This window comes from Chelonoidis abingdonii, chromosome 10 (assembly GCF_003597395.2).
Source record: "Chelonoidis abingdonii isolate Lonesome George chromosome 10, CheloAbing_2.0, whole genome shotgun sequence".
Taxonomy (NCBI): Eukaryota; Metazoa; Chordata; order Testudines; family Testudinidae; genus Chelonoidis; species Chelonoidis abingdonii.
Genome location: NC_133778.1, coordinates 52921280 through 52935631, shown reverse-complemented (window position 1 = coordinate 52935631; position 14352 = coordinate 52921280). Strand labels below are relative to the sequence as shown.

Sequence of the window (14352 nt, the reverse complement as noted above, 5' to 3'; positions counted from 1 at the left end):
AACATCTGAACTCCATAATGCAGCAATTAAGGAGTAACACATGTATATCTAAACTAAAGCATGCAGCTACTATATACAATGTCACCTTTAAAAAGTGCTCCAGCAAAGTCACATTGACAAACGACTCGTACTATACAGGTAAAATTAGTTTTCTAAATGAGATCCATGCTAGAATGACTCCTTATGTATCTCCCTATCTTCCTAATGAAGCAATTGCTCTTTGATCACCGTGAGCCAATTTTATGTCACAAAAGCTACACTTATTAAACACATTTATAAACAATATAGAAAATAAAGAGAATTCATAAATCAGCATCCAAAATGGAATCAAGTGCTTCATAATATTTGACAACAGCTTCCTCCTTTAAAAACTCACATCACTAGCAATGTCTCTGGAAGCTTTGGCAGCTTTAATGGAGATAGCATCAGCTCTGAGGTCATACCCTTTCCTTCTAGATTCTTCCAAGGAATGCTTGTAAATTTTCTGTGAATTGGAAAAAAAGAAAAGAGAATATTCCTTTTTTAAAATGCACTAATGCATATAAAAACAGAATAAACTATGCCATATATGTGATCATTTGAAACAAGAACTTTTCAGTAGCACTGCTCTGTCCTCATATATTTAACACTCATACAACAATTATGTCTTAAGACATTCAGGTACACAACAGGGCAATATTTCAAAATTAACCACAGAGTATTTGCATCTCAAACTATCTGCTTTGCACCTGCAGCTAGGTAACTAGAAGGGCAACAGACCCTGATTTGTTTCTTCAAGTACAAAAATATTGGTGAAAATTTAGAAGGTGCAAATTGTATCTTTAAGGAAGAGGCCACCATTTCAAAAATGCAATAAAAAATATCTACTTTTGTGCACATTATTTATTTACTTATATTACCATACTGCCTAGGAGCTCCAATAATGAATCAAGATCCCATTGTGCCAGATGCTATACAAACAGAACAAAAAGATGGTCCTTGCCCAAAGAGCTTACAATCTAACTATAAAGCAAGAGACAACAGATGGATACAGCGTTGCAAGATGGTATCTATACTTGCCATTCCTCATTTTACATGTGCAGATTTTAGCAGTGAAATTTTGATATCAGAGCTTGAAACTGGCCCATAATGTTGTCTATTACATACAGCAGATACTAATTTCCATGAAAAATGGAGACTGTTGTGGCTTATGAACTAAATTGTATAAATTAGGGAAGAAAAACAATAAAAAAAATCAAGGACACCCAAACTATTATTTTAACAATTACAAATCCCGTTTTAATTATTTATGTTAATATTTCATAATATATCCATAAATATTCTGCAGTATATTTTGGTTTTTTACTGTGGCAACTCATTACAGCTTCTGCTATGAAATCTTTGCCAAGTGCAAATTGCTATGGATTAGTGAAGGTGAATAAATGAGGTTCTACTGTACTGTCATTTTAATTCCTCCTAATACTAGATAACTGCAAGATAGTGCCAACTTATCAGTCTGAGTAGCAGTACTTACATCACTTATGTTATATGCGTTTACTTTTGCCAAAGCAATCTCTGGAATATCTGGCATGATGTGAACTTTTGTCTTGTCTGCTTCCCAGGCTTGTGTGTACAGGTGCTGGAAGGGCGAATAAAAAAGATGTCAATAAAGAAATCAAATATAGCACATTATCATCACAGTTATTTTTTATAAGGGCCAAATAGGTCCCCAGAATGCATGCAAATCACAGTGTGCAAAGACAGAATTTGGCCTTTAATTTAAAATGTTACTTCTTTTTAATTATTTTGAAAATGCACCTGTCTAGTTACTTTCTCTCTGCAGGATAAAGTAAAACATGGGAAATTTGAGTATGAGGTTTCCTAACACTACAGGATTATAGACTCTCTCTGTGATGGGACATGACAAAGTTTGCTGACATGCTCAAAAAAATGCCCCAAACACACCGATCCTCTTCTCACTTACATCATTGTGAATCAAGAATAATTCCATTGGAGTCAATGGAGTTATGCTGGTATATAAGTGAAGAGAAGAATCAGTCCCATAGGACATACCTGCTTGACGGTTACTAACCATACCTGGTGCATCTAGGATGGATTAACCTCCTAAATGTGTTCAAACATATCTAGTGACAGAATCCAGCAGAATCCTCAGGTTCTGTACCCAGAGAAAGAACTATTTGGTGTCAAAATATTATGCAATAGCTCTGCACGCAGCTCATTGCTGTCAGCTGTCTGCCTTCAAGAGGCAGGCTGACTTGGCTGTCTAATTTAAGAGTAATGGCAAGATCCCAGTGGTAGGTAGGTAAGAGCTCATCTTAGGGAACTGGGTCTGAGAGCCTGTGTGATGGCCTAAAACACTGATGGATTCAGGATCCATTTAATGTTGTCCCATGCCTGTTACAGTGCATTCCAGTACTGAGCCGATTTCTATTAAATGGACGATGGCAGCTCAGCAGGCGAATCAGCAGTGAAAAGTTAAAGTGTAATTACAAAGTACGTTCATATTACACAGTGGCTTCTGATCACAGTAACATAATTCAGGTAAAATATTCAGAACCTCCAAAGTGACTCAGGAGCCTAAGTCCCATTTTCAAAACTGACGTAGGTACTTTTGGAACTGGGACTTGGGCTTTGGTGTTTTTGGCGCTTTTGAAAATTTTGGCGCTTTTGAAAATTTGACCTGTCATCTTGCAGTGAAAATGATTTGTGAACAAAAAGGAACCCTCAGATCTGCTCCCTTCTGAATTTCTTAGCATATTGTGGCCAGCTTTTTCCTTGGTTGTGTCAAGGCCTATGGGGATAAAGTTAATGAGAATCCAGCGTATTCATCTGTGGCCAGAACTGATCATTTAAAACAGAAATGCTCACACGACTCTCTAATTTATCTTTTATCACTCCATGCATAACTGAATTGTGACAAATATTTTCATACTTTGTCCATGATTTTAGCATTATTTGTAGCTAGCACCATGTTCATAGAGTCCATCAGACTGGAATACTTCAGTTTGTCTGGGTGCTGGCGATATTTCTTCTCACTTATAATTTCCATAGCTTTCTTATTCTTCTCAGCTTCCAGAGAGCCTACTGGCATCCATCCCACACCCTTCATGAATTCATCATAGTCAGCTTTGTATTGATTCTGTAAGGAGAAGGAAATAAATCAGCCTAATGCATGAAAAATTCTGGGTCCCCTTCTACTTGTTTTGTAAGTTTACTGTTTTTTTGAGTTTTTGAACATAATAATTTTAATAATAATTGGAGATATACCAATCTCCTAGAACTGGATGGGACCTTGAAAGGTCATTGAGTCCAGCCCCTGCCTTCACTAGCAGGACCAATTTTTGCCCCAGATCCCTAAGTGGTCCCCTCAAGGATTGAACTCACAACCCTGGGTTTAGCAGGCCAATGCTCAAACCACTGAGCTATCCCTCCCCCCATGTGCACATTTAAATGAATACAATGGAATAATTGTCGTGTATCCAAAGTTTACATCCTTTTATAGCAGGGCTGCATGTTTTATTACAGCTCATTCTCGCATTCTGTTGGAATTATTATTATTTATGAAGGGTATTGCCACAACACTAATTTAACCATAAATTCCTTTATTAAATCCAAATGCCAAATGGTATGTATACAATTGCCCTAAACTTGCCTAAAAGCCTAACTAATAAGCAATTTACTACATTCAAACAGTAACAAAACATTTATAAGCATTTGATCAAGATACTTACAAATAGGCTAAAGCCAAGGATGTTCAGATTCATATCGGTCAACTTCAGCTTGGACAGGTAGGTATTAGCAATGTACTCTTTAAGAGTTTACTTTTTTATACCCTTTTAACAAGCAAGTGATGTCATTGCCAAGTATCAGACCTTAGCTAAGGTCAGATGAAGGCATTTTTCATACAGCCAGTTGTTTATTGCACATTCTTTTTTATTCCATGCTTTGGGCCTCTTGTTCACATTAATATCCCAACTCAAATTAAAACCTTAGTTCATCCAGATCTAATGTGGGCCTATATTCCTACACATTCCATATAAAATTCCAATCCCAAGTTCTTCTGTGAAGCTATAGCATACACAAATGGGGCTGCAGGATCAGTCCCTCCCAATGAAAGGAACTAGATTGTGTCTTTAGGCAAAGCCTTGAGAAACAGTGTGTAAGCTCCATCACCTCAGGAGTATCCCCAAGAAACACTATACACTGGAGATATCCCTCTGAGGCACAATAGGGCCCAACTTTGGTTCCCCTAATTATGAAAGGATAATTTATTGGAAAATGTAGATGATTCTGTTAGTGAAGCTTTCCTTGGCTTGGGCTGCACACAAGTATTACTCCTTGAGTCAAATGGGACATGTAAGCTATAAACACATGTGACAAGCATATAAACAAAGTGGGCAAACTTGCCATTTGATCCCATCTAAATTCTTTATAAACTAGTTTAGTTTAATATTTCAGATTATTCTAAGAAATACAATGTGCATATTACTGATTTACTGCTCTTTTATAGTTGCTACATGTTATTATACAATTGCACTAGTTTATCTATAAAACTCTAGGATTTAATCTATGGTTTTAATTCATAAACTAAATATCACTTAATTGGTAACACAAAGGTTGTAGTCTTTCACTTACATCGCTCCGTATCTGCATCATGTTTTTGGCTAATTCAAGATTCATAGCATCAGGCAAAACATTGTAATGGTGGAGCAGGTGCTTGTAGTTTGTATTGGTAGCCACTTCCTGTGCTTTCTTGGCTGCCACTACACTGAACATATCAGCTGGGGTGTGGAATCTCGTCTTTGACTCCTCATAGTCCTTTTTGTATTCACGTTCAGACTGCATCTTAGCCACCTTCATGAAGTGCACCAGCTTGGGATCATCTTCAAGGCTACTGAACCCAATATGCTTTCCTCTAGCCTGTTCATAGGCTAGTTTGTATTTGTACTGCAAGCAGAAAATAAACATATCCAGGTAAACTCAGTACAGAAGAATGCATTATTAAGCATGCATTTATTTTTAAAAAGGTATAAAACATTCGTTTTGACCTATCACAGAGGGCTCAACCCTGCAAAGTTCTGAACACCACAATCCTGATCCACCAAAGCACTTAAGCATATGTTTAAGCATATAAGTAATCCATGAATTCATGGGGCTATGGTGCTCAGCACTTTGCAGGATCAAGCCAAGAATGATCAAGGGGTGCCTACAGAGTACGCAGAGGATCCACTGGAGGCTTGTGAAATAAATATTCAGAACAAGAACTGTTCCAAGATTTACCACACCAAGCACGTAATTCAAACCTAGATTGTCCAGGAGGCTTCAAAAGCCAGTTGTGAAGCAGATATCCTCTAGGGTTGGAATCAGCCCAAACTGGACTTGTTTTATACATGAAGTAGCCTGAATTCCTCTTAGTTTACACCCCTTTCATAATGTTACCTGAGTGCAATCTAAAAATAGAACTTACATCACTTGCGATGTCTCTGGAGGCCTTGGCTGCCCTTATTGGGATAGCATCTAACTGCATGTCATAACCCTTCTTCTTCTCTTCCTCCCAGCCAGCCCTGTATAATTTCTAATCCAAAACATAAAAGGGAACAAAGTTTTTGTTATGAAGGTGGAAATGTTAATAGCCCTGCATTGGCATTTAAATCTTTTAAAATAAGAACTATAAAGGGCACCACTTTAGGAGTGTATTTTTAAGTGACACTGAATGTCCTGCTTGATTATGTCAGCTTACATCACTCATGGTGATCTGGTTCACCCTCGACTGCAGAATTTCTGGAGTGTCCGGCATAACATGAATGCTTGTCTTCTCTTTGTTCCATTTATCAGTGTAAAGCCTCTGCAATTCCAAAGTGATATTTAATATCAAAAAGACATTGCAATTCATTGTAAAAAAAGAGATTCTCTTCATTTTACTCATGTGTGCTAAATAAGACTCTGCTGCACAAAACTTCATAAGTATTACAAATAACCTATACAAAAAACTAATATAGCGCAGTGACAATTTCCCTCATCTTTCTTTTGTACTTCCTATGATAAACTATGCAAATGATATTATCATAAGCAACAGACTGTAACTGCAGATTTTCAATGTACATATTGTTTTTCCCTATTCTATGTGCTCAGGTACACATCCCTGACCCACTTGGGATGGTGTCCTGGTTGTGCCCCAAATGCTTTGGATGTGCTTCAGAGAAGAATCCTCATTTCAGGGAGTGCTTCTCCAAACTGAATCAGAATTCCAAAGCTTTTGCAGTTCACTCATTACTAATATTATTTCCCACACACACAAAAAATGACAATTTTGTACATATGGGGAGGATACATAATACAATCCAAACAGAACATAGAGCTATAATCTTGCTCTGAATGCAAATTGCAGCACACTTTTAACTATGGTGCTTCCATAATGTCTTAGGTCCCGTCCTACAAAGCGATGCATCCAGGCAGACCGATGCACCTATATGGAACCCCAGTGACTTCAGTGCGCTTTACGTTGCAGGACTGAGACATTAATATAGAAACACAGGTTCCTCGGAGCAAATTCTCACCTTATTCATGATCTGCGCATTCTGTTTAGCTAGCACCTGCTCCAATGCATCAGTTGTAATGGAATATTTTAGCTTGTCTGGGTGCTGGCGATATTTCTGTTCACTGAGAATCTCTGTAGCCTTCTTGACCTTCTCCACATCCAAAGACTGAATTGGCATCCAACCAACTCCTCTTAGCCAGTTATTGAAGTCTGTTCTATAAAGACTCTTTTTACAAAATAAACAGAGACATTAAAAGGGGTAAGAGAAATCAGAATTTCCACACACAAAAAGAAATGAAGCCTTTGAACTTTTCCTGGTCATTGTTGAAAGAAAAATATGAGCAAAATTGATCAGTGCTCACTCGTGTTTTTCAAAGATATAAGATGCAATTAAAGATCATTCAAAATATAGGGCTAAATTCTTCTCTGTGATTCATGTGTAGAACTCCCATTGGAAGCTAAATGCACACCTTTGAGGGCAAAATTTGATGGATAAAGTGGGAAAACTGAGAGGGAGCATAATCATTTTTTTTAGAATAAATGTCTTATTGACGCTTTTAGTTAATTTACTCCCAGCAATTCTATCTCTTCAGCAATTTCTTCTTTAGGGCCTGATAGTACAAATCTCTGCTCAGACAAAATTTTCATCAGCTTTAATAGACTTCAGGACCTGCCCTAAAACAGTACGAGGATGCGAAGAATAAAGCTATTGTATGTATTTTATGGGGAAGAAATGGAGATGAGGCACAAAATGTAAAGGATCCTTCAACAAAATAGATCCTTCCCATGATTTATTTATGAAATCCCTAGAAGATACTGGGGAGTGAGGGGGAAGAGAGGAAACAAAAACTAGGACTCTAAGCTACATAGAGATATTATATATAGGTATATATAGATAAAACTTAGGTGCTACCACAATACAAATAATGAACAGTAATATCACAATACAGTTAGAAAGTAATAACACCAACCACAGAAATGTACTTATGATCAGAAAATATGTTCCTTGGCTGGGAAGTAATTTAATGTTTGAAGCTAGGGTTTGTTTGCTCAGGGAGTATCCTGGAATCTACTATATATAATCACTATAACTCTTTGGAAAACTTAGGGCACCCAAACGAACACCTGTTTCTTCCATCCTGCCTTAATCTGCCACTGGCTATTAATTAGCCTCAACTCTTTTGGCAAAATAGTATAATCAAGTAAAGTTAAATTACATACATCACTCTGAATCTGCATCATGTGTTTTGGTAGTTGCACATTCATCGCATCAGGCAAGAGTGTATAGTTGTGTAGTAGCTGTTTGTAGTTGGTATTTGTAACCACTTCCTGGGCTTTCTTAGCAGCTGTCACACTGAACATATCTAGGGGAGTGTGATATTTGGTCTTGCTGCTCTCATAACCCTTCTTGTACTCGCGTTCTGACTGCATTTTGGCCACATTCATGTAGTGAACCAGTTTAGGATCATCCTGCAGGCTTCGGAATCCAACGTGTTTGCCTTTTTCTTTCTCATATGATTCTTTATACTTGTACTAGAGAAAAAGGAAAACAAAACCTCATTACCTTTGGAAAAGGTAGACATGTTTATGATTGGTTTAACACTTTGAAATTCAATACTGTTATAATTATAGCTCATAACATATATCTTGCAATCATTTTGCAGACATTAACTGATTAATTAGGTTTGGAGAAGAGAGTTGATGGCTTTCAGTCCTCAGCCTTTCCAAGCTGTACCTGTGACATAGATATAGACAGCAGAGCTGGGAGAAAATTTTCCGCCAAAACTAAAGCAGATTCAGTGACACTAAAACATTAGCAAAACCTACATGAATTTGCAAAAACTGTTTGTGTCAAGCCTCCCCCCTCAAAAAAATTCAGAAAAATATCAGAATGAAACATATCGATGTTTCACTTCGAAATTTCCTTCAATTTTATTTTTAAAAAATCAAACAGTTAAATCAGAACTTTTTTTACTTCTTTGTTTGCTGAAAGTTTTGAAAATTTTTTGTTTTCAGTTCAACCTGAAGTCATATTTTTTCCATTTTTCAGAATTGCCAGCAAATGGAAAAATCCAGTATTCACACAGCTCTGATATACAGTCTATAATCTCTTCCCCCTCACTGTCTCTACACCTTTTGTCTGTCATATCTTATGGCTCTATTCCACTCCCTCTCACAGCCCCATTGCCATTTTTCTTCTTACAGTACTACCCAAACCACCAAACGCTGCAAAACATCTAGGTAAGGATTCAGGTATTTGAGGGAGTAGGATTTAAGTGGGACATGAGTGGTTCATAGGTCTTGTGCTCTTGCTGGACAGAAGTGAATTTCAATCTGGGTTCCCTGTCTCTGCAGACTTCAAAGCCTGCTCAGCTGGCACCACTGATTTAAAAGTTGCTGGGCTTCCCTGATACCAGTTGATACTGCAGTTACATCCTGTTGTAATAAGTGGAGCTCCAAATTTACCCTAATTGTGAGCTCGAGAGTAAAAAGTGAGTGAAAATTGGTGTCAGAAATTAGGTTTATTGGTGAATAAAATAATGAGAGGATGGACTACTCCACCCAACACTTGATCTTGAGGTTCTTAAAAAGAAAAGTGATTGGGGGAAATTTAGCAGAAGAAATAGCGTTCTGCCAACAGCTGCTGGAGCAAGCTTCACCATCATGGGTGTCATCCCCACTGTCTCCTGGGACCTCAGGCCTTCCTCCTAATCCTAAGAGATGTCCTGACCAGAGCAGGCCAGAGAAGAGACCCAGAAGACATTGGCATCTCCACCAGCTCTGGCTGAATCCCAGCCATCACCTAGGACATGAGATTGTGTCACACATGGGCACACATCCTCCCATGTGCTCATTTTCTTCCCCACTTTAGGCTCTTTCATACAGCCCGCAGCAGCAAGTCTTAGAGCCTGGGTTGACAGACTTGCTCTCACAGGGCTCACTCTATAGCACTGAAAATAGCTGTGTAGACATCATGACTCAGGCAGGAGCTTGGGCTCTGAAGCCTTAGGAGGAAGGTAATCTTCAAAGCCCAAGCTCCAGCCTGAGCCATAACATCTGCTCACCTATTTTCAGTGCTCTTAGTATATAGGCCTGTTTGTTACCCTGGGATAGAATTTTAGGTTTGATTTTTGCAACTTTCACATTCTTACTAACAGGTGTGAACAAAGAACAAAGCCACTCTGTATTGCATCTGCCCACAAGCAGATGGGGTGAAGAGAGATAAGAAATGGAGCTAACCTGTTGCTGGGTAGACTGGGAGTTTAATATATGAGCGCACACTTGAAGGACGGGCCTGCTTCAACTTCAAGCAACCCGATGAGAGGGGCAAGGGGGATGGGGGTGAAGGAGGCATAAGAAACACTAAAAGCCAAAGAAAAGCCTGGCCTTACCCCTCTCATGGGGTAAAAAAATAGAGAATTCTGAAGCCCCCAGACTCATGGTGCTCCAGAATGGAACACAACCATAAATTGTAAGAGGTGGGACCAGGGGCATGCACTACAGGTATAAAGCCTGCTAAGGAGGAGGAGGTGGGAAAAACGGGGACAAGGGGAAAAGGTGCTACTGGCATGCAAAGCTATGGATATGCTTGCTTGATTAACCCCAATAAATATTGCATTGCCTACACTTCGGACTTCTGGTCGTCTGCTTTCTGTCTGTGTGACAAGAACAAGGGGAGAGGCAAAGGGAAAGCCCCTAAACAAGTCCCATGAGCCCAAATCTGTCAACCTGGGCTCTGAGACTCCCTGCTGTCTGCTGCTGCTCACTGTATAAACATACCTTTTACTGTTTCTCATTCTCATCCTTCTGCTTTTGCCTTCTGTCTAATAAAAATCTGGCTTAGCCAGCCAAAACTGCATATTCTGCAATACTTCTGGAACCCTGTGACCAGAAAGAGGCAGCTAAACACAATTCCCTAAACAGCCCGATGCTGACACAAGTTTGCCAGGACTGAGAATGGCCGATAAGACCACATGCTGTGCCTGTGTTTTTCAGCAGTGAGATTAAAAGTGAAAGTCAGAGACAGAAGCTGTATTGTCTATCTTTGCCATTCTCTTCTTATCCCTTTTTTGTGTATTTGTTTTCTAGAAAATGGGATCGGACTTACAACAACAACAACTGCTCCAGTCCATCTTAACTAAACTTTTCTCTTTTCCCCAGAAAGGGCAGTTGTTATTGTCTTTATTATCATTGTCAAACAAGGGACAGTTTCCTTCTAAAAGCTATTTACAGCCAAAAGGGAACAAGGAATATGGTTAAAACGGAAGCCTTACTTCGTACTTTACATTTCAAATGCTGTAACTGTTCTTCATTCTTTCTGTATCTTTAATAAAAGGTTAACAGGATTTTTAATGTTGTGCTTGCCATGATACTAAGCAAGCTGAGGTCTCTGTCCACCAAGCCTTGTTTTTAAGTGTTTAATGTTGGACAGTTCAAGGTCATGTTTGACGACTCCCTGGGCCCATATACACTAAATTAAAACAACGATTCCTGAGGAGTAAAGGCGTGCCAGAAAACTAGAACTATAGCACTTCAGAACTCTGCACAAATAAGCTGCACAAGAGGAACTTGAAAGAACTTGGCAGGACCAGAACTTCATTCAGACCTTAGGGCGGGCATACTATACAAACAAGACTTCCAGGTAACCAGGGTTCAGATAGTCAAGATATGACTGTATGCAGCTTGTTTCTGAAGTCCATATGGAAATCCATATCAGCTGATAATTGCATAACATCACAAAATAGTCAGTGTTCAGAGTATAGTATTATATGCTGCAGAAAGTTACAATAAAGTAGATCCTCCAATTTCTATCCAAATTATACTTACATCACTGGCAATCTTTTGGGAAGCTTTAGCAGCAATTACAGAGATGGCGTCTGGTTTCAGATCATACCCTTTCTCAATTGTTTTTTTCCAGTCTGCTTTGTAATAAGCCTTAAAGAAAAGAAAAAAAGAACCAACACATTTTCTTATTATGAGTAGTTAATAATCTTAACAGACTACTGTAAACCCGTGTTTCTATATTACAAATATTACATTCAGTAACATTCATCTTTGCTCTGCTCAAGTTTACTACAAGGATAATACAGTGTTTTCAGGTAGTCACTTCAAATCAGTGTAATTAAACCGTCTCATTTTCTCAGTCAGCATTTTTGGCAATTTTTAGAGGAAATGGCCTTAATGATAGTAAATAAGGCCTAGAACTATGTAATTTTTTTTCTTCAAATAGTAAATTTGCCCCAACATGAATCTGGGGGGCATCAAAACTATTCACAAATTAAGGTCAAATTTCGTGAATAGTTTCCGCTGAAAAAAAATGATTATTTTTTGCAAATGTTGAAATATATCTTTCTAACATTTAAAAAAAACACCATTTCAACATTTCATTTCAAAGTGACATTTTCAAAATGACATGTCAATTCAAAATGACATTTGAAACATTTCATTCATCCTGAAAGTTTTTTTTGGGGGGGGAGGGAGAGGGGGTTGGTTTGAAACACGCACATTTTTCCCCCCAGATTTTTGGGTTCAGCCACCGAACCAAAAAATAAGTCTAAGGAAGGCACTTGCTCAAAAGCCCTTTGAACTTCACTGAGTCAATGGGAAATTTACATAAGTAAAGACTTCAGGATTACGTCCTATGATCTTAAGTAAACTGAAGGAAGCAGAGTGGTTAGTTCAGATATTGGTAACAGAATATCTCTCAGTTGTTGGTGTGACCCTGACACCAGATTGGCAGTGGTTCAAAATGACGATGTTATCTAGTGGACTATATAAAAGGAGTTGGTGATCTCTGGCCAGTTCCTAGAGGACAAATGTCCTCATCACCAAATTCATTATTATAATTGCTATGAAAGGGCTCCATCATTCCCTTGCTGGCAGTCTCAGCAGAGAACCTTACAGTGATAGGCTAGAAACACAGATAGATACATAGATACCAAAGCTAAGGATTGACTAGTCATAGAGATTGAACTATTGTCTCTCCCCTAAGTGAAGTAAAGAAAGAGTTTCAATCTCCACACTGAACTGAATCTGGAAATTAAATGATATTCTGAGTTTCTTATTAATTCTACCTAGTCATTTTGGCCTCAGTGCACCAAAGCACTAAAGCATATATTACATCCACCTGTATTCAACAAGGCACTTAAAGCACACATTTATCTTTAAGTACATGCATGCAGGCAAGAGCTTTGCTGAGCTGAGGCATTACACATTTTCAATATTGAAATTTTACACCACAAATATACTCAAAACTCCATAAATAGAATACTATTACACTATAATAATTGAATAATTTACTGTCAAATACTCACATCACTCATGTTTAATGCATTGACCTTGGCTTGAATAAATTGAGGAACGTCAGGGTCCAAAGTGTATTTATGTTTCAGTTTCTCACCCTCCTGCTTATAATTTATCTAAGAAGGAAAACAATACACAATATCTCTTTTACAAAATACAAGGCAGGTTGCATCAGCTTAATCATACAAGTAGCAATGTTTAACTTCAGTTTTACTACATGTATAGCCCTTAAAACACAAAAGGTCTATTAGATTAAATTTGAGTCTTTATATTTCAGCACATGAATATCACAACAATGGTATAAGACAATGAATCAGGAACATATACAACTGACAAATTCTGTCCTGTCCATAGTAGTGTGTGGAGAAACTGTTTACCTCACTCAGTTGCTTGGTATTGTGCTGAGCCAAAACCATTGGCATTGAGTCTAGTAGACTTGTGAACCTGAAAGTGTCTGGGTTTTGGCGATATTTCTTTTCATTTAATGCCTCTCCAGCTTTTTTAACCTTTTCAACATCCAGAGAACCCAGAGGACTCCATCCAATACCTTTGAACCAGCTGTTGTAATCTTGTTTATACAAGTTCTGAAAAAAGACAAATCCTAAATTGGTCAAAGATTGCAAAGAATTTCCCATTGAATAGCATTTCTTCTATTCAAAGTGATAAGCACGTGACCTAGGCAGTGTGATCTGCATTTGACAGAAAATATTTATAGTTTCTTATTGGAGAAACAGAATGCTCTCTTTTACTCTTTTTATACTTCCCTATAATTTCCTGGGATTTTGTCCTGGGTGCCCTACATGCCTTGTTTCATACATTTGGTAGATTCTCTCAATTAATATTTACCAAGTTCCTTCTCTCTTCCCTTTCTATGGTCCCACCTATTCTTAAAACATTCCTGCTACAACATAGTGACCCTGAGCATTCTTTGTTTGTTCTGCATTGCATAGGACTAGACTGGGCTTTCTTTTACAATAATAACCTCTTTAGGGCAATGACTTGATTTTTGTTTACCATAATTTCACCTGTTGTACAAGATGTGAAATTTATAGCACTGTGGGTGAAATTTATTCCACCTGCATAAAACCCAGCAGGGCCGGCTTTAGGCCAATTCCACCAAGTTCCCTGAATCGGGCCCCGCGCCGAAGAGAGCCCCACGCCCAGTGGCAGAGCCACTGGGGAGTGGGGCAAGTGGGCGAGAATCCCTTCCCTGGCTAGAGGCTCCTTTTTAATTTTTACTCACCCGGCAGCGCTCTGGGTCTTCGCCGGCAGGTCCTTCACTTGCTCCAGGTCTTCAGCAGCACTTCGGTGGCAGGTTCTTCAGTGCCACCGAAAACTTGGAGCGAGTGAAGGACCCGCCGCTGAAGACTAGGAGCGCCGCCCAGTAAGTACAAGCCCCACATGCTTTTTTATGTGTTTTTTTTTTTTTTAGTCATCTCTGCTGGGACCCCATCAAACTGTTCGAATCAGGCCCCACACTGCCTAAAGCCGGCCCTGAAACCCAGGGTATC

At 38.7% G+C, this 14352-nt stretch overlaps 1 protein-coding gene across 1 annotated transcript in view; it reads right to left on the bottom strand.

The window, feature by feature from the left end:
• The window catches only part of NEB (nebulin), a 170535-nt gene that overhangs the window by 143614 nt on the left and 12569 nt on the right, over window positions 1–14352 (bottom strand). The window contains exons 14-24 of the mRNA XM_032780956.2: window positions 13219–13425; window positions 12853–12957; window positions 11366–11473; window positions 7760–8071; window positions 6558–6764; window positions 5741–5845; window positions 5468–5575; window positions 4636–4947; window positions 2933–3139; window positions 1514–1618; window positions 377–484 (exon numbers count right to left, since the gene is read on the bottom strand). Coding sequence (XP_032636847.1) covers window positions 377–484; window positions 1514–1618; window positions 2933–3139; window positions 4636–4947; window positions 5468–5575; window positions 5741–5845; window positions 6558–6764; window positions 7760–8071; window positions 11366–11473; window positions 12853–12957; window positions 13219–13425 — 1884 coding nt within the window. The remainder of the gene's footprint in view (window positions 1–376; window positions 485–1513; window positions 1619–2932; window positions 3140–4635; window positions 4948–5467; window positions 5576–5740; window positions 5846–6557; window positions 6765–7759; window positions 8072–11365; window positions 11474–12852; window positions 12958–13218; window positions 13426–14352) is intronic.